General features: G+C 38.2%; 1 protein-coding gene across 12 annotated transcripts in view; it reads left to right on the forward strand.

Annotated features, from left to right (window-relative positions):
- Positions 1-26,097, forward strand: part of LPXC1 (UDP-3-O-acyl N-acetylglycosamine deacetylase family protein) — a 37,010-nt gene extending 10,913 nt beyond the window's left edge. For 2 of the 12 annotated variants that reach the window (XR_016110806.1, XR_016110809.1), the window contains exons 4-8: positions 1,572-1,673; positions 3,035-3,099; positions 14,400-14,544; positions 25,239-25,371; positions 25,756-26,097. Coding sequence is in view for 8 of the 12 variants with exons in the window: in XM_088981178.1 (XP_088837304.1) it covers positions 1,572-1,673; positions 3,035-3,099; positions 14,400-14,544; positions 25,239-25,310 (384 nt within the window). In the remaining 4 variants the exon portion in view is untranslated. Of the gene's footprint in view, positions 1-1,571; positions 1,674-3,034; positions 3,100-14,399; positions 14,545-15,540; positions 16,030-24,091; positions 24,942-25,238; positions 25,486-25,743 lie in introns of those variants that run through there. The other 10 variants (XR_016110810.1, XR_016110807.1, XM_088981184.1 and 7 more) reach the window with 7 other exon arrangements.
- The last annotated feature ends 910 nt before the right edge of the window (positions 26,098-27,007 follow it).

The following is a 27,007-nucleotide window of genomic DNA, read 5'->3' on the forward strand; positions in this document are numbered from 1 at the left end:
TTCTTTTGTGGCAAGATCTAGTGCAGAGGTGCCTCTCCTTTGGGCAGGCTGTATTGTAATTTCATTCTGATTATCATGAATAAATTATCAATCATTTATCAAAAAAAAAAAAGATCTAGTGCAGAGGTTGAATTTAAATCTATAGCACATGGGGTCTGTTAAAGCTTATGGCTTAAGACACTTCTTGTAGAGATGGGCTTTCCTACTGATTATCCTGTGAGCTTGCACTGTTGTAATAGGGCAACCATTAATATAGCTCATGACCTAATACGACATGAATGTACCAAGCACATTGCAGTCGATTGACATTTTATTCAAGAGAAGCTTCTTACTGGGCAGATCTGTACTCCCTACATCATTACTCAATTAAAGATTGCATATGTTCTTACTAAAGGAGTTATTATGGTTTGCCTATGTGAGATTATTAGCAAGTTGTGCATGATATATATCTTTGCCCCAACGTGAGGGTTGGTGTTGAGAGTGTTGAGATATTTGTAAGGGCAGAATGGGTATCACATGTACATTTCAATAAATTCTGTCATTTGCCTATATTTCAGGGGTAGAAGTGTCTTTTACTCCATACTTGATCTAATAAAATAAGTGAGTGGGTGGTCAGAAAGAGATAGACCAAAACCAATGATTCCATCTTTTCTCTTTTTCCTTCACCTTCTCTCTTAAACCCTAACTACACCATAAATCAATATACCAAAACATCAAGAAATATTTCTCCAGTCCTGTCAACAAAGAAGATTTGCTGTTCGCATAATGCATACCTCTCATGATGTCATCTGTAGCGATTGGTGAAGATTTTGAACTCTCTTTCCAAAATCCTATACTCCACCTTAACCAAGATAAGCTTTATTAATGCTTCATAGGTTTATTCTTTGCTAGAGAAGATTGTATCCTACCTCTCCTTCCAAAGAATTTATTCTGATGATTTCAGGGAAATTGGAGTCATCTCATGGATTAGGTTTGTTTATGTATCTCTCTGGTGCTGTTCGGTAATTCAGTGGTTGTATTTATTTCATAACAATTAAGGTTATCTCGCTCACTCTCTTTGGTGACGTACTTTGTGCACTACCTATCTTTAGCTCTCTTTTGCAAGTTTAATGCAGATGCTCTCAATAAGATTTCTTATACTATAAAGTATAAAGCTAAAGTAACACTGAAAATATTCCTGCTGTGTCAGTAACTGCAATGGTTGTATTCCACCTCTTCTAATTTGTTTGGATATAAATGGCAAGAAAAGCATAGCCTTCATTGTAGAAGGGCCAAAAACATAGCTAAATATTTCATCCTGAAAATTTTCCATCCATTTGCATTGAAAGGCTAAAGAGACATATTTTTATTGCAGTAATCTTGCTGTGAAGGTATCCAGCTGGTAATGTAGTTCTTTATTCCCAAAAATAAATAAATAAAATCAGATTTTTGCCATGAATTGTGCACATATATTAGGTAATTGGTTCTACAGCTATTATGGTAATCAAGGTGTGCATGTGGGTTAACATTTTGTTTTTGACCAACTACTATTTGCCACAGAAAATAATACCTGGTAGTTTCGTTTTTTGCAGGTACCTGTTATCAGTTCTCAGTGGTTGTCTTTGGCTCCCATGGACAAATCTTTCTATGCAGAGCAAATAGCTTCTTCAAGAACCTTTTGCATTTATGAAGAGGTTGATTTCTAACTTTACAATCAGTCTGATGTTATTGTTAGACTAGTATTTAATACTCTATAACTGTAAGACATCCCATTATTTTTTGATTCATCACGGTTTATGCCAAAACTTATGGCAGAGTGATGCTTCTCTGCTAACTTTTATGCTTTTTATGTAGAACATCACAACTTATGAACTTGGAGCTTTTTATTTATTCTCACACACATTTTCGATCTTGTTCTAATACTTAGATAATGGTAGAAAATGATAATAATCTGTGGTTTGAATGAAAATATGCTTTACATTTCTCAAAAAAAGAAACTGTGGTTTGTGTTGTGGCAACACCCACAAGGTCATGCCACGTAAACATGGAATATCAGACATAACAAGCCTTGAACTCAAGAAACATGGTAAGAACTATTCTATGCATATGCTTACATGTATCATGTATGCAAGTGTGCATAAACATGTGCTTATGCACTCTGCGATTTTACCAAATTTAAGAATATAACAAATGTAGATGATTGTAATTAAATTGTGAATAAAGGTAGATAATTCAATGTGTTCAATCATGTCTCTGACATGCCTTGACATGGGTGTCATGCCAAGTTGCCAACAAGTGCCCAGCTTATATGGTAAGGTAGAATCTTAGTTAGAAAAGGTATTTTAATAATTCGCTTATTATGTTATTGGGAGGTATAATTGCAATTGACATTTTTTCTCAAGTATAAATGTTAAGGAGAGTAGGCTACAATATTTTTCTTTTCTATGCTATATTTTTTCTTTTACTTCAATTCTTTCAAGTATACTAATAAATCTATTTTCAGGAGCATCACACGTATCACAGATAATAATAATAATTATAATGATACTTGGTTGCTGTGTGCAAAATGTAGAAAGAGTGGAGAGTAGAGAAAATATGATTGAAATAAGTGGTGATAGATTAATCGAACTCTCACCAGTGTACTGATATTTATAGGCTTCTAATGATCAAGTTAATGGCTGTTCTGCCCCTAATAAGTTTGGGGACAAAACTCAAAAATGTAACTTAAAAGGAAGGTACATAAATTGAACTGAAATCTATGATTCTTGTTATTTTCATGAAATCTTCTCTTTGAAACAGCTCCTTAATTTATACAAAACACACACTATCACAAGCAAAATAAAATTAAACTGAATTGAAGTTGCATGCAAATAAATAAGAAACAAAAAATACACCATATGATTCTGGTTTTAGTTTCATTCATTTTATTAACTTACACTAAATCTAGGTCCAACTCAAACATCTAAAGTAATTTCCCGTATTTGTGTTTTGTATCTGTGTCCTTTTAAGCATACGTTTTGGTTAAACCTGAGGTATTAAGATAAATTGCTCACAGGTGGAGAGATTACTAGTGGCTGGACTAATACAAGGTGGATCAGCAGAAAATGCCATTGTTTGTAGGTAAGGGGCACTTTTATTTTATTTTTTCCCATGGATGTCTTAATTGAAACTTGAAAGTATTGAAATGCTACATGATCCATGCTGATCAAAAGAAAAAAAAGCTACATCAGTGATTTAAAAGGCATGCCTATGAGCACATACGAGGCACATTTTAGGGTATGTTCCTCGCTTAGATCCCAGGTGTAGCACCTTCAAAAGGCGCACACCCGCTCCACCTTGCTCTTCAGTCTAGGCATGCACCTTTTGAAAATATGTGTTTTTTTTTTTTTTTTTTAATGCTTAGCAGCTAGGCTGGGGGCTCTATCCCTGGACCCTTGACCAAGTCCCTCGAGGTCACCAAAGCTCTAAAAACCCCATATTTGCTAATGTTGTTCATTCATTCATCCTAATAAAAGAGTTTTTTAAAACACTTATAAATTTTTTTTTTTAGGGATTAAGAATTTTAGACCCTAATATGCACTTGTTTGGGCTTGCCTCGAGGGGCTTGGTACAAAGATGGCTCGTAGTTAACATTAGTGATTTAAAAGGCGCGCCTAGGTGCACAGGCGAGGCACATTTTGGGGTATGCGCCTCACCCAAGTCCTTGGTGCGTCTAGGCGTGCGCCTGATGCACCTTGCGCCTCAGCCCAGGCATGTGCCTTTTTAAAATTTTGCGCTTTTTGCTTTTCTTTTTTGGAGTCTTAACGACTGGGCCAGAGGCTCCGCCCCTAGGCACCGAAGCTCTGAGAACCCCTTATTTGCTAATGTTGTTCATTCATTCATTGCAATAAAATACCTTCTTAAAAGGCAATAAAAGTTATACAATCATTAATTTTTTATGCAAGAAATAAGAATTTCAGACCCTAACATAGACTTGTTGGGGCTTACCTCGAGGGGCGTGGTACAAAGGCGACTCATAGAATCAAGAATGCAATATGTTTTACATCACATTAGCTACTTGAAGCAAATTAAGGAAAAAAAGAGATTGTGGGTTTTACATGCTTCAAAATGCTTTATATGTTTGCTTTTATTTTTAAATTTTCATTTGAATACGCTTTACATGTCATGTTTATGTATTTTAATTTTAGATAATAGATTTTTTAAAACATTTATTTTAAAATTTAAGTTTATATTTTTTATTAACAGTATGTTTAATATTTTTTGAATATTTTTTGCATTTTTAATTTTTTTTTTGGCTTTTCTTTTGAATTTATTGACTTTTTTTAGCTTTTTTTTTGGTACTTTTGCACCTTTCTTAAAAAGGCGCACGCCTCACCTTGCACTTTTAAAACACTGGTTAACATGACATTAGCTACTTGGGGTAATGAAATTAGGATAAAAATAAAGAGATTATGAGTTTACATGCTTGAATATGTTTTATATGTTATGCTTGATCTTTATTTTTAAGTTTTCATTTTAAATGTTTTGCATGTTATGTTTAATTTGAGATAATAGTTTTTTTAAAACATTTATTTTAAAACTTAAGTTTATATTTTAATTAATATTATTTTTAATATTTTCTTTTTTTTTTTAAATTTTTTACCATTTTTTGCATTTTTGCACGTTGCTTGTAGAAGGCATGCACCTCACATTCCTTGCGTTTTTTTCTTTGTGCCTTGTGTTTAAAACACTGTGTAGGCAGGGTGGTAAGGCAACAAGGGATGGTCTCCTTGAAAAGGCAGAGGATGGCCGGGGGAAGGTGGATCATGATTCTCCCCCTTTTATAGAGAGGCTACTAAAGCTATAACGAGAAGCGTACAAATAAGGACTTTTCTCGTTAGGAAGGTGGATCACGATTCTTTGGTATTTAACGGGTAAGCTTTATCAGGGTTTCGCTACGTGTTCAATGAGGATTTTTGGGATAAGGATTCCTTTTTCCCTTAAGATTCTCATGTGGTACAACTTGGCTATGGCCCTTTTTAAGCTTGCCCGCGGTCACGTGTTAGGAATAGGGTTCTTAGGATAGTGATGTGTTTGGGTGACATGGCTGGCTATGACGAGGCAAGTTATTGCCGCCTATCACAGCTGCCCATGAGATGAACTCCATTTGTCGAGGCTTCAAATGGTTGTTAATGATGCACATAGGGCATTGCAGGTGTGTGGGATCGGGTTTGTCATGTTTGAGTAATTCTCAGTCATCGCAAAGGTTTGCGGTTGTGTTTAATTGCCGAGTTCATAAACTAGTACAATGCTCATCATAGATGTTTTGGTGGTTCTTTTTGTGTCATTGCAGCTCTCATCGCAAGGCTAACTCTCTGTGTATTCATGATTCGTGATCTTGATCACAATCTTTGCAATGCTAATCTACATGTACTTACACATAGAGCTACATGATCCGTTGCATGTGAACTTGTCTTTAATCAATGTTGCATGGACTTGGACATGGGAATCCAGATCTAATGCATGTCTAAGAGTCAAACTTGGTAAGCCCCAAAAGAAAAAAGGATTTGCAAACATGTCTCATACAAATACTATTAAATATTTTGAATTTGAGGCAATTCTCAAATGCTTTGAGGCGTTGACAGGGCAAAAAATTAATCTGAATAAGAGTGTTATCCGTTATGGTCAAGGTTGGAGATATCTCTCAATCATATTATCATAATAAGAAAATTGTTCTGGCATTGGGTTGTCTTGTAGGAGAATTTCCATTTACTTATTTGGGGCTACCAATTGGGGCAAAAGCATTTGTGCATTCTACTTGGTAGCCAGTTTTAAATAGAATTGATTAGAGATTGGCTGGGTGGAAAGGGAAATATTTATCGTTGGGGGGGGATAACTTTGATCTTGAGTGTTTTATCAAATCTTCTGGTGTATTACTATCTTTGGTCAAAGTTCTAAATTTAGTAGAAAAATCTTTTGAGAATTCTTTTTTTTTTTTCTTACTGGGGAAACCATGGGAGAGGAGAGGAAGTTCAAGCTGGTGGGGAAATGGAGACGAGTTGATCATTGAAGCCAAATCTTTCCTGTTCAAGCAGGGAAGGACAAAGGGGAAGGTTCACTTGAAAATTAGAGAAGGGAGCAGGGCGACAATTCTTCTACCGGAGGAGGCATGTGTGTGGTTGAAAGGTTTTGTAGATGGAGCTGTTAATTCTTTACGAGAAGAAGGTTGGAGAAACTCGTTGACCTGTGAGAGTAAGAGGTTCGAAGTTGTGCTAAAGAGGAATGGAAACGGGTGGTTTATAATGGTTACCGAACTCTTTGGTAATAACAAAAGGCATGTGTTGTGTATTCCGGAAGGCCAGAAGCGGAGAGGGTGGGCTTCCTTCGCTTTTAATTTTCAAGCTTTTTTTTTTTTTTCCTGGAGGTCGAAGGGAGAGTGGAAGAAGTCCCTGGCTTGAAGGACTGTAATCCTTCTGTCCTTTGTAATCAGGTGCCCTACTTTAAGCATTACCCTGAAGTTTTGGTGTCTAGCTCAATTGTCCTCCGACGAGTAGCTTTGGAAGAGGGGAGTGGGAGCTGGGAGAAGAGGATGGTCCTAGTGGCAGATAGGGTGATAGAAGATTGGATGAATGCTCTGTTAATTCAGTTTTGGCTACTGATGAGTGCTCTGTGTCCCTTGTTCCAGATTCTCTTCCCAACCAAGAGTCGGAAGCCCTTGGTCTGAAAGCCACAATGCGTCTACAAGGGGGGAAGTGGGTGAGAAAACTTGCAGAGAGACAAAAATATGGGAAATCATAGGGAGCTTTTTGGGTGAAGTGGAGAGGGAAGAAATGTAGAGAGGGAGCATGGAGGGGACAAAAAGGGCTGTTGTTGGAGGTAATGTGAGAAGGAACAAGAAGTTTCCTAGGAGTGAGGAGAGTGCAACTTTAGAAAAAGGGGAAACTAGTGGGGAAGAGTCAGTTGCAGAGTTTGTGAAAAAGGTGCAAGCTGAAGTACCCAAATGATCTAAAAGCCTACATGCAAGAAAAAGAGGACAACAAGATGAAGAATAGAAAGCTGAGTGAAGTGGAGAGATTAAAAAGAGATATTGAGGGGGACAAGAAGTTTGAAGTGAAAGGGGATAGAAGAAAAGGGTCTAAATAGATCTTGGAGGAGTTAGGGTTAAGGCCAAGAGTTTTCAATGAGAATCCTAAGTTGGAATTTGAGGGGGTTGGGCAGCATTAGGAAAAGAGCGACAATTAAAGAGGTAATTAAGAAGTTTAAACCAGATGTGGTAATGCTTCAGGAGTCCAAAAGAATGGATTTTGATTGCAGATGGGCAAGGAGTGTGTGGAGTTCTAGGGGTATAAAGTGGGTGGCTGCTCCCACATGGGGTTCCTCAAGAGGGATTGTGACCCTGTGGAAAGAAGATTTACTCATAGGTGTGGAGGAGCTAATTGGAGATCATTCTGTCTCCCTAAAGTTCAGACAGGTGGACGATGGGTATGAATGGTACTAACAAATGTGTATGGCCCCAATGACTATAGGCAGAGGGAGAATTTTATGGGAAGAATTGAGTGACATTAGAGGCCTCTGGGATGGACCTTGGTGTTTGGGAGGGGATTTTAATGTAGTGAGATTTACAGAGGAAACCAACAACCCCAGACAGAGAGTGACAACAAGTACGAGGAAGTTCAACCAATTTGTGGACTCTTTTGAACTTAAAGAACTTCCTTTCCTAAATAATAACTTCACTTGGTCCAACCTTCATTCAAGGCCAATTTGCTCTAAGTTGGACAGATTTTTGTTCTCAACAGATTGGGAGGAACATTGGGGCAATATTACTTCTAGGGCTCTCCCAAGACTTACTTCAGACCACTGGCCTATAGTGTTGGTCAAGGAGGAAATAAGAGGAGTTGGGCCTACCCGTTTCAGGTTTGAAAACATGTGGTTGACTTATCCGGGTTTCATTGAGAAGATTAGAGAGTGGTGGGAGCAAGCTAATCCAGTAGTTGATTGGGAGGGAATGAGGTTCCACAAGAAACTCCAATACCTAAAATCACAATTAAAGGAGTGGAATAGGCTGGAGTTTGGAAGATTAGAAGAGAGAAAACAAGTTCTGGTGGAGCAAATCGAGGATTTGGACCTGAAGGAAGAGAGAGGTTCTTTTGGAGAGGAAGAAAGGAAGTTGAGATGGGTTTTGAGGAGGCAGATGGAGGACATCTTGGTTAAGGATGAAATCATTTGGAGGCAAAAATCCAGGTGTAAGTGGCTAAAGGAGGGAGATTGAAACACAAGGTTTTTCCATTCAGTGGCAAATGGGAGGAGAAAGAAGAATTTCATCTCTAATTTGGAAGTTGATGGAGCAGTGTTGTCCCACCCGGCAGAAATTGCAGAGGATTTAGTAAACCACTTCAAATCTATTTTTAGAAGGCCTATGAATGGGAGAGTGTGGTTGGAGGGATTGAATTGGCCGACTCTAAGTGTAGAGAAGAGAGAGTGGTTAGAAAAAAGTTTTGATATGGAGGAGGTAAAGGAAGTAGTATTCTCAATGGATAGGACAAAAGCTCCGGGTCCAGATGGGTTCACAATGGCCTTTTACCAAGACTGTTGGGATATTTTGGAGAATGATCTTAGATCAGTTTTTGAGGAGTTCCACAGGAGGGGTGTAATAAATCCAGGCTTGAACTCAAACTTTCTATGCTTTGGTCCCAAAGAAGAAAGATGCATCACAACCAAAGGATTTTAGACCTATCAGTCTGGTGACTAGCTTGCACAAAATCATTGCAAAGGTGCTGTCTCTCAGGATAAAGAAGGTGCTTCCCTCCATTATTGCACCCAACCAAGGTGCTTTTGTGGAGGGAAGACAGATCACCGATCAGATTCTCATTGCAAATGAGAGCTCGAAGAGCTTTAGGAAGTCAAAGAAGGGAGTGGTTTGAAAATTGGATTTGGAGAAGGCTTATGACTTGGTTGATTGGTCTTTCTTGATGGAGGTGTTGAGAAGTTTTGGTTTTAGAGACAGGTGGTGTAAGTGTATTTGGGGCTGTGTTAGGACTTGTCATTATTCTATCCTGGTGAACGGGACTATGGTGGACTTCTTTCCTGCGTTGAGAGGTCTAAGACAAGGAGATCCTCTTTCCCCTTTTCTTTTCACTCTGATTGTTGATGTGCTTGGGAGATTGATCCATAGAGCAGACTCGAGGAATTTGATAAGAGGGTGGATAGCAGGAAGGGAGGAGGTTCCCTTAACACTTCTACAGTTTGCAGATGATACTATCCTATTCTGTGAAGGAGGGAACTTCAATTGGATTTGGAATCTAAAGTTGACAATACAACTCTTTGAGTAGATATCTAACCTCAAGGTGAACTTTGATAAGAGTTGTGTGGTGGGAGTGAATGTGAATGAAAGGGACCTAAGGGAATTTGCAGGTGAGCTAGGTTGTGCAGTTTCGGACTGGCCCCTAACATACTTGGGCCTCCCTTTAGGAGATAATCCTAAGAGTGTTAGCTTTTGGGCTCCGATAGTGGAGAGGTTTGAGAAGAGGTTGGCGGCCTTGAAGAGAAATTATCTTTCTTTAGGCGGGTGAGTCACTCTTATTAGGCCTACCCTAGTTAACCTACTTGTCTACTAACTGTCAATGTTTAAAATCCCCTCAAAGGTTTCCAATCTTTTGGAAAAATTAATAAGGAACTTTCTATGGGAGCCTGGAGAGGAGAAGAGAGATCATAGGGTGAGTTGGGAGGTGGTCACTAGGTGTAAAAAACTAGGTCTTGGGATTGGTAATTTCAAGAAAAGGAATATGGCTCTACTGGGGAAATGGTTGTGGAGGTTTTCATTGGAAAGGGATAAATTGTGGACTAAGATTGTGGCTAGCATTCATGGGCTGGAAGACAATGGCTGGGATCCTGGAATCTTGGGAAGGGCTTCAACTGCTTCTCCTTGGAAATCCATTCACAATCTGCTTCCAGTTTTCTCCCCTTGGATCAGGTATGGTCTAAACTCTGGTAATCGAATAAAATTCTGGGAACAACTTTTGGTCGGGGATTCTCCTCTGAAGGACCAATTTACTTATTTGTATGCTCGATCAAACTTGAAAAATGAACCCATATCTTCTTTCTTGGTCCCTTCAGCCTCCACTTCTGGCTTTGGATGGAACCTAGGCCTGCGTAGGGCAATTACGGATACAAACATGGATATCTTGGTAACTTTGCTAGCCTCCCTTGAGATTGTCTTCCTAAACCCTGCTAAGGAAGACACTAGATTTTGGACCCCTTCTAGCTCTGGTACCTTTTCTTGTGCTTCATTCTTTGAAACCTTAACTCAGCCTCCTATCCCCTTTGGGTTGTCCTTTTCAGTTAAGGAGATTTGGAGCAGGCCTATTCCTCATCGGGTTGGTTTTTTTTGTTGGGAAATTTTCTTGGAAAGAATCAACACTTTAGACTTACTTCAGAGAAAGAGACCCAACTATTGTCTACTTCCTAATAGATGTGCTCTTTGTAAAGCTGATGGGGAATCTAACTACCACCTCATGGTCTCTTGTAAGGCTACTAAAACTGTTTGGGAGTGGGTTTTCTCCCGTTTTGGGTGTTCTTGGTATCCTCCGGAGACTGTCCAAGGTTTGTTTTCTCCTTTTATCAGTTGGCCCAGGAAGCGAGGGAGGACTATGTGGAGGTGTATTAGGGCAGCGGTATGCTAGTCATTGTGGGAAGAAAGAATCTCATGCATTTTTTCCGACAAGGAAAGAACATTGGAGGAATTGTTAGATCGAATCCTTTTAAGGGCTGTCCACTAGCTAAAATCTTTGGAGTTGTTTTCAGATTTTCCTGTGGATGACTTGCTAAGAAACTAGAAAGAGATTGCTTCCAATGCTAGATACAAGAGGACTCTTTGTTCGTTTTGGTCCCCTCCCCTTCGGGCTTTATAAAGCTGAATTTTGATGGCAGTGGTGTAAGGAATCCAGGGCCCTCTAGGATTGGAGGAGTCTTCAGGAATGAGGAAGGGATTGTTATTGCTTTATTCTCTGGCTCTATTGGAGAAGGTGAATCTCTTAGGGCTGAGATCCTTGCAACGCTTGAAGGAATTCAAAGAGCAAAGGAATTAAATATCAGCCGTTTGATCCTGGAAGGTGATTCGAAGGTGGTGGTTGGTTGGTTGAAGACAGAGGACAGTGGTTTGTGGAACTTTAAAAATGAAAAAAAAAACAGTTCTTATGGCTGGGTAGGGACATTGAGATTCAGTACAGCTTGGTGAAGATGAGTGCCAACTCATTTGCGGATGGGTTGGCCAAGCAAGGAGTGAATAGGGAGTCTGTTTTTTGGGCTAGTTTTTAATCTTTTCTCTTTGCACTCCCTTTGTTTTCTGTTTTTGGGGAGCTAAGATATTTTATCTCCCTTCTTGTATCCATATTCCCTCTTTTCTTTAAATTTAATGAAGCTGGTGTTATTGATAAAAAAAATCTTTTGAGAAGTTGCAGAGAGATTTTTTTATGGAGTGTTAAAGGGAAGGAAAAAACAACATTTGCTGAAATGGGAGTATGTATTAGAGATAAAAAAGTTGGTGGTTTGGGAATTAGAAGGGTGAAGATCTTCAATAAGGCGTTGTTGGGAAAATGGTGGTGGAGATTTGGGTCTAAGAGAGAGTCTCTCTCGAGGAAAGTGATAGCATTGAAGTATGGTGTGGTGGATTTTGGGTGGGATACAAGGGAGGTGGAAACATCTTATGGGGTTTGTGTATAGAAAGGCATTATGAACTTTCTTGCAGCATTTTTCAGTTATGTTTCTTTTAGGGATAAATTACAAAATTACCATTCTGTACTTTGGGCGTAGTGAAACTTGCCCCCCAAACTTTCATTCGCGACAAACACCCCCTGAACTTTTAAATTCCAACACCTTTTCCTTGCTCTGTTAATGAGATTGACAGAGGACATAAATTTGTTGTTCATCTTCTTTTACACTTGGAACACCGTAAACCCGGAATAAAGGCAGCTGCAGCTGGAGGAGGGAGGTTCTCTATTCTCTCTTCTCTCTTCCCTCCTTTTCCCTCTTTCCATTTCCCACTTCTAGCAATCACCATTCATCTTCAACCCTTCAAACCCTGTACTAGAGAGTAATAATTACTCCCACCTTCCTCTCCCCCCTCTCTTTGTTAGTAGAAATGATGGCAAGGTAAAATTACTAAATCACCCATGTTCATACCAACATCAAGCAAGGATTCACTTGATCAACTAAAGAAGCCTCCCATACGAAGGTATTATTCTAGAAGGCTGCCATGCCAGCAGGAAGCTTAACCAATTGGTGCAAGTTGACATGCTTCCTAGTTGTAATCTTTTGTAATATGTTCCTGTAACATGTAATCTGTCACCAATTGTGAATGATATAAGAAGCAATGGGAAGAGGAGAATAAAATGAATTCCTGTCACCAACTTGGCATCAGAGCCACTTGAAGTAAAGCCACCATGCTGAGCACTCGGTCAGAGTCGGTAGATGATCAAGTCAATTGTATTGAGATGGAATCTAGTTATACAAGATTGCCAGTGACCTGTAATAGATTAAAGTGGCCTTGGTGGCGGTGGTGGTGCAATTGGAGAAGGGGGCATTCAGTAGCAATTGTGGCAGCAACTGGGAAGGGGGAAGTCAGGGTGACAATTGGAGGGGTTGTGGCATGATTTGGTGCTTAGCCGAGTTAGATTTTCCCACCTATTCCAAAGACGATATGATTTCCTTGATCTTTAAAGGCGAAAGGTATTTTGACTTCCGCGAATCATCTAGCTAACAAAGTGTACCCATAACCTCTTTCCATTTGGAGGGTAAGGCTATTCTATGGTTTTAGTGGTTCTACAGGAGCCAACCTTAGGTCTCATGGATTGATTTTATAGAGGCCCTTTGTGTGCAGTTTTGGCCTATTGGGTTTGATGACTGATCAATCTTTGTCCAAATTAAAACAAACTGGGTCTACTAATAGAATTTGAGAGGTTAGCCACCCAAGTCCAAGATTGGCCAGAAAAAGCCCTTCTTGGATGATTCATAGGGGGTCTCAAGGAAGAAATACGGGTGGAGGTCAAGGCTCATAAACCACCAACAGTGTTTAGTTGCAGTGGGTTTGGCCAAACTTCAAGAAAAAAAGTTGAATTGGCTTATGCACCTAGGGCCCTGGGTCGACAATTAGGTTCACCACTCGGCCCACTTTTGAAAACCTCTTAAAGAGTGGAATCTGTGTAGGTTAATCCTCCTACAACAACCCAAACCATTACCCTAGTGCTTAGGCAACCAATTAGACCCACCACTCGGCCCACTTTTATAAACCCCCTAAAGGGCGGAACCCCTACAGGTTAAGCCTCCGACAACAACCCAAGCCATTGTCCCATTGGTGGTTGAAGGGCTTGACCTCTACCTGTATTTCTTCCTTGAACCCTCTTTTAAATATCCTAGAAGGGCTTTTTTTTTCCCTTTTTTTCCTAGCTAGTCTTGGGCTCTAGTGGCTAACTTCTCAAATTCTATTTGATAGTCTCTAACAAGCCAAGTCTTGCTTTAATTTAGACAAAGATTCATCATAATCATCAAACCTAGGAGGCCCAAACCACACATAGAAGGCCTCTATAAAATCACCCCATGAGACCTAAGGTCGGCTCCTGCGAAACCAGAAGAGAGCCTTACCCTCTAGTTGGAAAGAGAGACTCTTTTAGTGCTTTTGTGACAAATTCATTGTAATTGGGGCACTCAATTTGTTTTACTATAGATAAAAAATGAACAAAATTGGTTAATATTAAATAACCTTTTTTTGATAAATAATTTAAAATAACCTTATTGGATCACTGGAATTATAAACTGAACAGCTTTTGATAAACTCTTATTTACTTGTTGTGCTGTTATGTTTCATGATTAGCTGTAGTATATGCAAGGTTCAAAATATCGATACAGCCGATATGCCAGTAGGGGCGTATTGTACAGAGGGTTGGTTTAAGGCCTGTCTATCCCCTGAACCATGGTCTGACCTGAAACACCCACTGTAGGGGCGTATTGGGAAGCCCCTAATATGATAATTGAACATTGAGTATATGGGCTTCATGATAGGAAGCCATGGTCTCCAAATAAAAGACAAATATGGAAGGATTACTTAGCTCAACCTCATTTTATCATTCCATCACTCTACCACCATCCAGTTCATGGTCTTTTGTTTTGTTTTCTCCTGTTTTTCATTTAATCTGGTGGTCAATGTTGTGTTCCCTACATGGTTAAGGTTTCCAATATCTACTGTTTGCCTAGTCCATAGGTATAACTAAATGGAATGTGGTATTTTTCTTATATTATTTCATTATTTGATATAAAATATTGTTTAGAGATTTTGGAATTGGTTTTTGACCAGTTATATTTTTAGTTGGGAGTTGAAGGATTGATCTTTGACCAATTAGCTCCTTCTTGTTGGTTATTTTATCTTCATCCATTTATCTTTTATCATGCAGTGCCAGTAAAGGCTGGTTAAATCCACCATTGCGTTTTGATGATGAACCTTGTCGCCACAAGGTTTTAGATCTTGTTGGGGACCTTTCTCTTTTTGCACAGGCTGGTAGTCAAGGGGTTCCCGTTGCACATATAGTTGCTTACAAGGTATCTATCTTTCCTCTTTAATTGTGTTCATAAAAATGTTTTTCTATTACTCTATTTCTGTTCACTCACGAACAGAATTAGCATTCATCAAAATAAAGCAAATGACTAGCCATATCATACCAAATATCAGCACAATTCAACTCAACTTAATCTTAAGTTCCCAACTATTTGGGGCTGGATGCATGAACCCTGTCCAACCATTCTGTTCTATCAAGAGTTTCTGCCTTTGGTAAGGCTTGATCGGTATCTGATCTTAGTTGAATGGGAATAACTCTTTCCTGGTTCAATGTGGCTTGCACTTCCTCGTCCACTTTTGGAGCACTCTGCTCTGTGTTTGGACTGAAGCATGGATTAAAATGTCCATAAATTTCCTAATATTTCTACCCATTTCCATGGGTAGCAACATGAATTTTAATGGAATCAACATATTCCCCAATAAACACTATCAGCACTATGTGGGGTACAACCATACAAGAGATAGCATTATAACATAATTTGGTGACAATATTGTAGATATGTGGAGTTGCAATGTTTATCTAGCTAAATTACATGATTACCACTTTGAGCTATCTCGATATTCATTTCAAACATAAAGTTAAATATCAGTTTTTGTTTGTGTAGTAGATTAGTTGGTTGGTCTAATAGAGCCATTTGCATTTTCTTTGAGTTTAAATTTTGCTTGAACTCGTTCTATCATATAGTTTTGAATCTTAAGATTTACAGGACAATTTCAGAGCGGTATTATTTTGTCTATAACCTTAGTTTCTTAGCTTTGTTTAATGATTTGGAACAAAATGATAATTTAAAAAGGTGGGCCTATGCTTCTTTTGTCATTTCATAGAATATAATTCTATATTTTTGCATATTTTACGTCGTCTTCACCACTCTATAATTTTCACAAAATATCCATATGACATTTCCGACATGCTTCCTATATTTGGATTTTGGACAACTGACATTTCCACTACCATTGACATTTTAAACCTTGGATTGCAGTAGTGTCCAGAGGAAAGGAGCCCCATTCAGATTGGACCACATGTGGTTTGAACTGGAAAGGGGTCTGCTAGTTTCGTGATGAGCAAGAAACAACAAGATGTAAAAAATAAGATAAGGTAGTGTTGGGTGCACCAGGTGAACCTTGAGAGAAAATGGAAAGCAGAATGTGTTGGCACTCTAGCTATTGTAAACAAAGAGGAGGAAAGGGGGTTTGTCTCTGTGTATTTTGTAGAGAACACTGATGTGGGCCCCACAGCAGTGGTCCCCACTGTGTTCGTAGGACAGCATGTGTAATTATTTGTTTCAGTCATAGTAGTGTCAGTTGGGGTTAGTTTGTTATTTCAGTTGTTTATTTCAGTTTTTATTTACTTTATTTGTCATGTAAGTACTAAGGGCAGATCTGTCCTTTCCTCTATGTACTGAACATAACCTATAAATACTAAGAGAGTGGCGGTGGCAGATGTGTTAGAATCTGTCCCTCATTTTAAACCCTTGTGTTCTCCTGTTTCTCTTCTCTTCCTTCTCCTTCCTCTCACTTTTCTTCTGCTTTTCTTAACCTAAAATCTATTAGGGTTCAAGACTGATTGCAGTCTTGATCTTCTACTTGGTATCAGAGCCTATCTAGGGCTTCTCATGTGTGTTTAGTCTAGTCGATCACATGAGGACTAGCTAGGGCTGGAAGCTTATGAAGAAGTATTCGTCAACTGATTCTTGGAGATTACCAGGAGAGGTTCGCCGTTGTTGAGGACTTGCCGCGACTTGCAGAGATTTGGTAATCAGGAAGAAGCAGTGAAGGCTAGGGTTCAGGTAACCCTGGAAGGCAGTGAACAACATTCCATAAGTAAGTTTTATTTAGTTTCCAGAGAATGCTATCAGTCAAGATAGGTTGTGGACCTATCTAGAAGGAGAGGCCAAACTGCTTTAAGGTTTTCTTTTTCTTTAATCTAGGGTTTGACTGTTGGGCCGAACCCCCTTCTCTCAGAGGTGATCAGTTTTAGGGTTTCATATTGACCCTACGACATGTCCTAACTGTACGGACTGCATGGAGAGTGCGGCTGAGCACTTATTTCAGACCTACGATTGAAACCCTAATTCTGCTCCTGCATCTCAGATTGCTCTCTAAGCTGGTTTCAGAAAATAGCATCTCAGATTGCCTGTTACTGTGCTTGTTGATTGACTTCAGATCAGATTTGTATTGGTTTCCTGCATATACTATGATTACAGATTGGTTTCAGACCAGACCTGCATTGATTTCATACTGTTTTCTGGTTGTGACCGATTGTCCAAGTGCTATTTTCTGGTGTAGTGGTGGCTCTAACAGTTTGTAGCTACTGATTCTTGACCAAAGATGGAGTTTAAAAATCAGGGAGAAAGTAGTTTTGGGAACAACAGTTATGGTAGTGTATCTGAAACCGGGTTTCAGATTACAACTGTGAGATTTGATGGGTCAAATTACTTGGAATGGGCTCAATCAGCCATGATGGCTATTGGAGGAAGGGGAAAACTGGGTTACCTCTTGGGAGATGTGAAAGAACCTTCCAAGGAGGACCCAACGTAAACCAAGTGGGTTCAAGAGAACTATTTGGTTATGGCATGGCTGTGTAATTCAATGGGAGGTAACATTGTCTCTTGGAGGAGCAAGAAGCAGAGTGTTGTTTCCCGCTCTAGTGCTGAAGCGGAATACAGGTCAATGGCTAACGAAGTGGCTGAAATCTTATGGTTGGGATCACTACTTGAAGAGTTGGGTATTGACTATGAAAAGCCCTTAATGCTGTATTGTGATAATCAGGCATTTATTAATATAGCCTGCAACCCAGTGCAGCATAACAGAACTAAACATATTGAAGTTGATCGACATTTTGTGCGAGAGAGGGTCACATCACAAGAAGTGTCTCCCGTATATCACATCCAATATGCAGCTCGTGGATATCCTCACCAAGGCTGTATCAAGGAAGAAGTTAGAGACAGACCTATCCAAGTTGGGAATGATAAATATCTACTCCCAACTTGAGGGGGAGTGTAGAGAACATTGATGTGGGCCCCATAGCAGTGGTCCCCACTGTGTTCGTAGGACAACACGTGTAATTATTTGTTTCAGTCATAGTAGTGTCAGTTGGGGTCAATTTGTTATTTCGGTTTTTATTTACTTTATTTGTCATGTAAGTACTAAGGGTAGATTTGTCCTTTCCTCTATGTATTGAACATAACCTATAAATACTGAGAGTGGCGGCGGCAGATGTGTTAGAATCTGTCCCTCCTTTCAAACCCTTGTGTTCTTCCGTTTCTCTTCTCTTCTTTCTCCTTCCTCTCACTTTTCTTCTGCTTTTCTTAACCTATATTCTATTAGGGTTCAAGACTGATTGCAGTCTTGATCTTCTACTTATTTAAAATAGAAAAGGGCCCAAGCAAAAAAGAATATGAGAGCTTAGCTTATGGGAAGTCAGGTAGAGGCAGAAGTCAATAATCAAGTGGTTAAAAGAGGGGATAATAACACCTCTTTGTTTCTACAAGGTGGCTAATAAGTATTGTAGGTCCAATTTTATTTGGAAGTTAAAGGTGGATGAACAAATTGTGAACCACCTGGAGCATTGATTTAAAAGGCGTGCGTACAGGCGGGGCACATTTTAGGGTATGCGCCTTGCCTAGGTCCTAGGCGCAGCCCTTTCAAAAGGTGCATGTAGAATTAGGAATGCAATTCAAGTTATTAAATAATTATTTTTTATGTGATAATTAAGAATTTAAGACCCTAATATGGACTTGTTAGGGTACAAAGGCGGCTTGTAGAACCAGAAATGCAATATGTTTTATATCACATTAGCTACTTGAAGTAATATAATTGAGGAAAAAAGAGATTGTGGGTTTTACATGCTTGAAAATGCATATGTTTGATTTTATGTTTATGTATTTTAATTTTAAATAATAGGTTTTTTAAAACATTTATTTTAAAATTTAAGTTTATATTTTTATTAATATTATGTTTAATATTTTTTTGCAATTTTCTTGCATATTATTTATTTATTTTTTATTTTTTTTTAATTTGTGTCTCGCCTTGCGCCTTGGACGCAAATTGCCCCTTTTGCTTTTTTTGCACCTTGCGCTTTTAAAACACTAAGCTGGAGGAGGTGGAGAAAGTCGTGAAGTTTTATGAAAATCTTTTCTATGAAACTTATAAATCAAGGCCCAAATTAGATGGGTTATGTTTTGATCGCCCCTTAGTCCCAAGCTCTAGATTTAGAGGTGCCATTCTCAGAGGATAAGGTCAAGCAAGTTATTTATGATCTTGAAGGTGATAAGGTATCGGGCCCTAATGGTTTTACCATCTTGTTTTACAAGTTCTGGGATGTCTTAAAACTGGACCTGCTGAAGGTAATTGGGGAGTTTCACAGATCGACCACCCTTGAAAGAAGCCTCAATACTACTTTCATTTCTCTGAGCCCTAAGAAGGAGCTAAAATTAAAGGACTTTAGGACCTCTAGTCTAATTGGGACTGTTTATAAAATCATTGCTAAACTATTAGCTACAAGGTTGAGAAAGGTAGTTGAAGTATAGTTTCTGAGCGGCAAGGAGCATTTGTGCTGGATAGGCATATTCAAGATAGGGTTCTAGTGGCTAATGAGTTGATTGATTCTAGATTAAGGTGTGGCCCTCCTGGCATCTTTCTGTAAAATTGACCTTGAGAAGGCTTATGATCGTGTTAATTGGGAATTTTTGGACCATCTGCTAAGGAGAATGAATTTTGGCCTAGAATGGAGAAATTGGATCAAGGTGTGCTTTTCCACTCCTTCATTCTCCATCCTTATTAATGATCTAGTGTGTGGTAACTATCCTTGTTCTCGAGGTCAAAGGCAAGGGGACCCCTTGTTGCCTCTCCTTTTCCTCTTAGTGATGGAAGGGTAATGCAGAAGGCTACTAAGGCTGTGCAAGGAGGCTTGATCAAAGGGTTTGAAGCTGGCAGTTCAGGGCTGAAGATTCTTCTTTTACAGTTCATTGATGATGCAAAAGATTCCTTGAAGCTGGCAATTCAGGGCTGAAGATTCCTTCTTTTACAGTTCATTAATGATGCCCTTTTCTTTTGTGATGTGTTTGATACTCAAGACAAGAATTTAAAACTTCTTTTTTGGTTTGAGGTGGTCTTTGGAGTAAAAGTCAATCTCTCTAAGAGAGATGATTCCAAATGGAAAGGTAAACAATTTACCGGCCCTTGCAGATGAACTTGGTTGTAAAGTTGGGTTTTTCCCTTCTAAATACTCGTGCTTGCCTCTTGGAGTAAGGTGTACCTCTAAAGCAGTTTTGGGACCTTATGGTGGAAAGAATGGAAAGAAGGTTGACTTCTAGGAAATCAATATTCTTATCTAAAGGGGGCTAGATAACTTTAATAGAAAGCATTCTGATGGGGACCAACTTAAGGCATATCAAAAGATAACTAAAGCTGCTTCTATGCTCATTTGGCATCATTATGAATACGTGGGGCCCACATGAGAGCAGTGATTTAAAAGGCGTGCCTTAGGCGCGCCTAGGCGCACAGGCGAGGCACATTTTGGGGTATGCGCCTCGCCCAGGTCCTAGGCGCACCTCTTTTAAAAGGCGTGCGCCTAGGCGTACGCCCAATGCGCCTTGCACCTCAACCTGACCACGCCCCTCGAGGGGCGTGCTACAAAAGCGACTCATAGAATCAAGAATCCAATATGTTTTACATTACATTAACCACTTGAAGCAATGCAATTAAGGAAAAAAAGAGATTGTGGGTTTTACATGCTTGAAAATGCTTTATATGTTTGCTTTTATTTTTAAATTTTCATTTGAATACACTTTACATGTTATGTTTATGTATTTTAATTTTAGATAATAGGTTTTTTAAATCATTTATTTAAAATTTAAGTATATTTTTATTAACATTATGTTTAATATTTTTTGCATTTTTTTGGAATTTTCTGACTTTTTTTTATTTTTTAGCCATTTTTTTTTGTAATTTTGCACCTTTCTTAAAAAGGCATGCGCCTCAGGTGCAAGTTGGCCCTTGCGCTTTTAAAACACTGCATGAGAGCTTGCTTAGGAGTGGATCAACTTGGGAAGACCCTAGAGTCTTCAAACCACCTTAAGATACTCTTTGTGTGGTTAAGCTTGCTGCTGGACAGGACTTATGTTTGGCTTTATTTTTGTAATTGTTTGGGTTAGGTTTAGTCTAATCTAGCTTCTTTTTGTAAGTGGCTTGCAAGTTTTTTCCTTTGGAAGCTTCTTCTTATCAAGTTTGTATGGTTCATTTGGAGAACCTTTTTTTGCTAATGAAGAAGAAAGTTTCTCTACAGAATTTGGTGTGATTGCTAAGTCGGGGGGTGTGATTGCTTAGGGTTTTCATCTTGTTTCCATCTCTTCTCTTCTCTTCTCTTCGTTCTCTATTAGTTCTTTGTTTATTCTACACACTTAGACCTAAGTTGGCAAGAATAGTGCCGAATCACAAAGATCCTGCATCACATTCTTTCATGTTTTCCTACTTCTTACATGTGGGAAGGCTCAAAGAACACTAAGACAATGTTTTAAACAGCACTGGGGAGGCATAGGTGAGGCACTAAGAAAACACTTGGAGGCACAGTCTAGAAGTGTACAAGCCTTGAGGCGTATGAGGTGTACGCCTCTATGATGCTTTATACAAGAGGCATACGCCTGTTGTGCTTTTTATAATAAAATGCTATATCATGTTCTTCATTATATACTAACATAATCCAAAGGATGAAAAACCTCCATTTTTGGAAGGCTCAAGCCCCACCCAAAGTATGCTATGTCATTCTCAGCCATTCAGTTGGGATGACATTGCCCACTGTCCTAGCGGCTGTGCCTTTTCTGTCACACAATCATCTGTGCACCAAATGTCATTCCAAAAGAAAGTTCTATCACCCCTTCCAGGTTTCAATTTCACACTGCCCAAAAATTCATGCTTGTGTTTCAGGATCCCTTTCCAGACACTGCACCCATAAGATGCAAGATTATCACAGATTTTTCACTCATTGTTGGACAGACCATACATCCCTGCAACCACCTTCCACCACAAACAATTAACTTCCTTCCCAAACTGCCAAAACCTTTTTGCAAGTGAGAATGATGCAGGAGAATGAGTTTTTCTAAACCAGGGGAGAATGATGCAAGAGACAAAGAGCTAAGTATGAAATTTTCTGAATCCATATGAATATATACGATATATATACCTGGAAGATTTTTGTGGTAGTGCTCTCCATCTCTCACAACCCCTTCAAATTTCACTTTTTTTTTTCTGGAATTAGCAAAATGGAAAAAGTGATGGGAATTTTCAAACTCCCACCCCCATGAAGTTTTCATGGTTTCTCTTCACAAAATGACACCACTCTTGCAAATTATCACTCTCTACATGCCCTTTTGGAATCTGTAGAATAAAAAGAAATTATGAAGGATATAAAAAAATATTAAAAAAAATTATCAAATTATTTAAAAACAATTGTAGAATTTCCTATTTGAGAAATTCCTTCCCTACATAAAAGCCCACCAAAGCCCTTACATCAATAAAAGCAAAATGTAAAATTCAAGATCCATGTGTGCATCACATAGTTCACCACTATTTTTTTATGTATTTTCATTTGTCCCTCCCCAGACCCCACATTGGCAGGAGCTTCATGCACTGGGCTGCCCTTATTTCTAGATAGTAGGGGTATGCCGGTCATTTTACACAAGTAGTTTAGGAGTTATTGCTTTGTTTTTTTAATGTTAGTGGCAGTTCTATAGTTTTTGTTTTTCCTAGTTCTAGAGGAATTTGCCACTTCTTAGTGTCTATATTAACGTGTAAAGTGCAAAAATGTGGAAATGGATATTGAGATGATATTTTAGTTATTTTTGAGCATATTATACTTGCAATTAGTGATTCCCATTGCCTTACAGAGTGATTCTAGGCACCCCATTGAGTGATTCCAGGTTTTCTCTCCTTTCTCCCAATATCTTCTCTCTAATTCTATAGCTAGGCACCCTGTTGAATGAGTTCATTAAAGCCCAGAATTTCCTATGTCAGCAATTTTTGTTCTTTCATGCTAAAACCATCTCCAATTACTCACATAGTTGGATGTGCCATGCCCATTTTGGATCCTTTCATGCCTCCAAAACTCATCCCAAAGTTCTACCTAGAACCCTGGATTTCATGGTTTTATTTCTCCTAACCCCAGAATTTTTGTCATTTCTGAAAGATGTAATCCAAGCTGTACCTAACTTGGCTTATCAATACATTTATTTACAAACTTTCATTAAGAAATCCCAATTCCAAACCTAATTTCTGATTCTTTTTACATTCTTGGTGCAAATACACAATTGTTGTAGTTAAAATGTGAAACCCTAACCTAGCCAATCCCTATCTTTATTCCTAAAATGACCCCTAAACCCCCTATTAACTCTTGTAAACTCATCCTTGGTTCATACTGATCCTGCATCAGGTTTGATATTAGAGCAGGTTGTCCTAGATGATTTGGTATCAAGGCAGAGGTTTCATAAAAAATTTCTCCCTGAAATAGGCATTCAAAGAAAAGATGGTTATCTGGTTGTGGTTGGTCCTGAAATTTAATCTTCTTGATGTCAGAACAAAGAGAAAAAGTTAAAAAAAAAATCATGTTAAACAGCAATTAATGCCTTGTAATATTATTAAGTCTCTGCATCCCTTATTTGTATTTTTTTTAACAATGCTCCTATTCGTATGGTTATCAAATCTGATATGGCTTCAAGCAGATTAAATGCCTGGAAATGTTTTTTTCCCCTCTCTTCCCCCCAATGCTACTTATTTCCTTCCCTGGTTTTCTTGGAGTTGTCACCACTTCCCTTTCACTGAATCTTAGTTTCTTGTAAAGTACCATGGATGCTCCTTTTGATTTTCTTTTTGAATGCTGAGAGATCTGCTAGACACTGCCTGTACTTCATAAATTCTAGTACTGGTTTTGATTTTTTTCTGTCATTCAAGAAGCCATTTGCAGCTCTGGTAATCTTGTGAAATTTTGGGATCATGTTTGGGTGGGAGACATTCTGCTAAAGGAACTCTTCCCGTCTTTGTTTTCTCTATCACGTTTTAAAAATGAGCCAGTCTCCACTTTCTTGACCTCTTCTAGTTCATCAATTGATTGGAATTTGAGTTTTAGAAGGGCCCTTAGAGACCTGGAATTGAACCTCATTGCTGACCTGCTAAAAATCCTTGAGGGGGTGACTATTGATCCACTCAGGAGGGATAGTAGGATTTGGACTCCTTCTCCTTCGGGTGTCTTCTCATGTTCATCATTCTTCAAAGTAATTGCTCATTCTCCACTTGGCTTTGGAGTCCCTTTTCCAGTTCTGGAAGTCTGGGGTAGACCAATTCCTCCCAAAGTTGGTGCATTTTGTTGGGAAGTTTTCCTTGACATTTGCGACTTACTTCAAAGAAAAGGCCTAATTGGTGTTTATCCCCACACTGGTGCATTCTTTGTAAGAAGAATGGTGAGAATTGTTATCACTTACTGGTTTCTTGTCCATTTGTTTTAGAAATCTGGTGTTGGTTTTTCTACCTTTTTGGCTGCAGGTGGACCCCTCCCTCAAATGTACAAAGCCTATTCCATTCTACTACTGTTAGGGGGCTGAAGAAGAGAGGGAAAATTCTATGGAGATGTGTAAGAGCAGCTGTATGCTGGACAGTTTGGGAGGAAAGGAACTAACGGACCTTTCATGGAAAAGAAAGAAATAAAGGTGTAATTACTGAATTAATTTCCATAAGGGTGATTCAGTGGGCTAAGACTTTGCAAATTTTTGAAAACTATTCAGAAGGAGATATCATCAGGAAGTGGAAAGAAGTGGCTTGGTCAGTTCCAAGGAAGAATGTAATTCACCCAGTTTGGTCCCCACCAGCTTCAGGGTTCACTAAATTAAACTTTGATGGAAGCAGCGAAGGAAATCCAGGTCTGTCGGGTATAGGGGGAGCTTTCAGGGATGATGAAGGTCAAATTATCGCATTGTATTCGGGTCCTATTGGCTGGGGGGACTCTCTTAGAGCTGAAATATTGGTTGTTATGGAAGGGTTAAAAAGAGCTCAAGAATTAATTATCAGAAACCTGATAGTGGAAGGTGATTCTAATTTGACTATCAACTGGTTAATGAAAGATGATTCTAGTTTGTGGAAGTTTCTGAATGAAAAGAAGAAAATTAGATATCTCATACAAAATATGGAAGTCAAATTTCAGTGGACTAAGAGGTGTGCCAATTCCTTGGCAGATTCATTGGCTAAACAAGGGGTGGGAAGAGATAATTTGTTCTGGGCAACATTGTAATCTGAAATGTTCTCTTGGGAGGGTTAAGAGTTTTTACCCCTCCCTTTGTATTTTTCTATATTAATATCTCTTAATAAAAGTATTTGTTATTTATCAAAAAAAAAAAAAGATGACCCACATTAACTGAATCTGTATAAGCAATTGAGTACATAAAACTGCCTTAATAAATGTCATTTCAACCAACAGTGCTTCTGCTAGAGGTTTCCCAGCTTGGCAATTTTTTTTACTGTTGTTGTGGCCAAGTCTTGCAATTGTTGTGATTCCTCCGGTTTCTAGATGTAAGTCTACTTCAAATCTATATGAAATGACCACTTTATTGGTTTTATTTGACAAGTTTTCTGTGGTATCAAACACAAGCTGAGGAAAGAAATTCAATCATTTTAGTAATTAAACTATATGATGCAGGGTGGCCATTCACTACACACTGCATTTGTACGATGCTTGTTAGGTTTGTGTGAAAAGAGCATGGAGCTATGAGTGTGTAGCAAACCGGGTTTGATGTTCTTGACAACACTATCTAATGGTAGCGCTGCAAATGGTATCCATTTGGTCTGAATTAGAATTCAAATCTGATCTGTTTATAATTGGATTGAATATGTTTCCATCCAAATCCATTTTGATAGCAATTATAAAAAAAGAAAAATCCATTCTGATAATTAATAATATATATGCTTACACCCATAAAATTAATATATACCTATAGCAAAGTTTGCTTCATTTTTATATGCTTACTAATGATTCAGAGTTTTAGGTCAACTAGAAGTTATTTCAAGTTATTTTTATTAATGGTATACAATATAAAAGTTGTTTTCAGTTCATTTTATTAATAATATATAATATTCCGATTTTTTATTTTTATTTATTTATGCTATACAATATCTGAACCACATATGAATCTGATTCAAATCAGATATCTTTGCAGCTCTACCTAAAAAAGGCTTGTGGTATTATGGCTAGTGTATACTAGCTATAGATTGCACGCATGAAAGATGCCAGAGAATGAGAGACCGAGAGTGTAAATATTTGTATTTTGCCATATTCCTGTTGTTTCCATGAAAAACTCTGATACTGTGAAGACAAAGTGGCTCCAATGCAATTATTGTTTATCGTGGCCTATATTTTTCAAGGCATGGGCACTCTATTTTTTAATAGTAAGGCCTAGGGGGCATTCTATTGTTAATATGCATAAAGATGGTGTTTTTTATATACTTTTGGAAAGTGTAAATTGATTTATATTTATATGTATATAAAAACTTGTCCCCAACCTGAAGTCTTTGGGTTGGGTTAGGGGTGGAGGTTCTACGGCTTGGGTTGAGTTGGGTTAACATCAACTGGACCTAACTAACCCAGCCTGGCTTGCATCCCTTTCTCTTCTTCTAGACTTTTTCTCTCCTGTGTTATGTTATTGGAGGAATTATTGTTCTTTGGATTGGTTGAATTGAATTAGCCTTAGAGCTTTCAAAAAAAAAAAAAAATCATTTACAAATTAGGTTTTAGTGATAAATATTGGAACATGTTCAACTTAAGTAAAAACTTTCATTTTATTTAGAAAGTGCTATAAATATAAAATAAAATTCGAAATATCATATTGAAAGAAATTATTTGTATTCAAAATATATAAATATTTATAAGAAATTCAATTTGTTATATGTATTTGACTAAACTAGGAAATGTACAAATTAAATAAATAGATTATTTTATTTAGGTAAAGAAGGTTATAAGTTATAACTACGAAGCAAACTGAAAAACAAAATTTCAAAACATAGGATTAATACTAAAACAAAAATATTTACAGGAGTAAATATGAAAAATTGCTAAAAAGGAACAAAACGCATTCTTAAATGCATAATAAAAATTAGTATGTATGTATATATAGAGTATTTTGATTTAGATAGAAAATGCTATAAGCATAAAAAAAGTCCGAAACAAAAATTTTAAAAAGCATAAGATTCATATTGAAAAGTACTTGTTACATATAAATACACACTTCGCCTGGATTGTGGCCGAATTTGGCATCGTTAACTTCCAATCACTTCTTCTGGCATGACGTTTTAGGGAACGATGGAGGGGTATTGGCTGGTGCGAGGTAACTTTCTATTCAGTAGTATGGGATGTCAGGGTTCCTCTATTGTAATGGTGTTGGTGCTTCACCCCTTGAGTCTTGATTTTTTCAA

This window comes from Nelumbo lutea, chromosome 3, assembly GCF_056320005.1.
Source record: "Nelumbo lutea isolate HS-2025 chromosome 3, American lotus-T2T, whole genome shotgun sequence".
Taxonomy (NCBI): Eukaryota; Viridiplantae; Streptophyta; class Magnoliopsida; order Proteales; family Nelumbonaceae; genus Nelumbo; species Nelumbo lutea.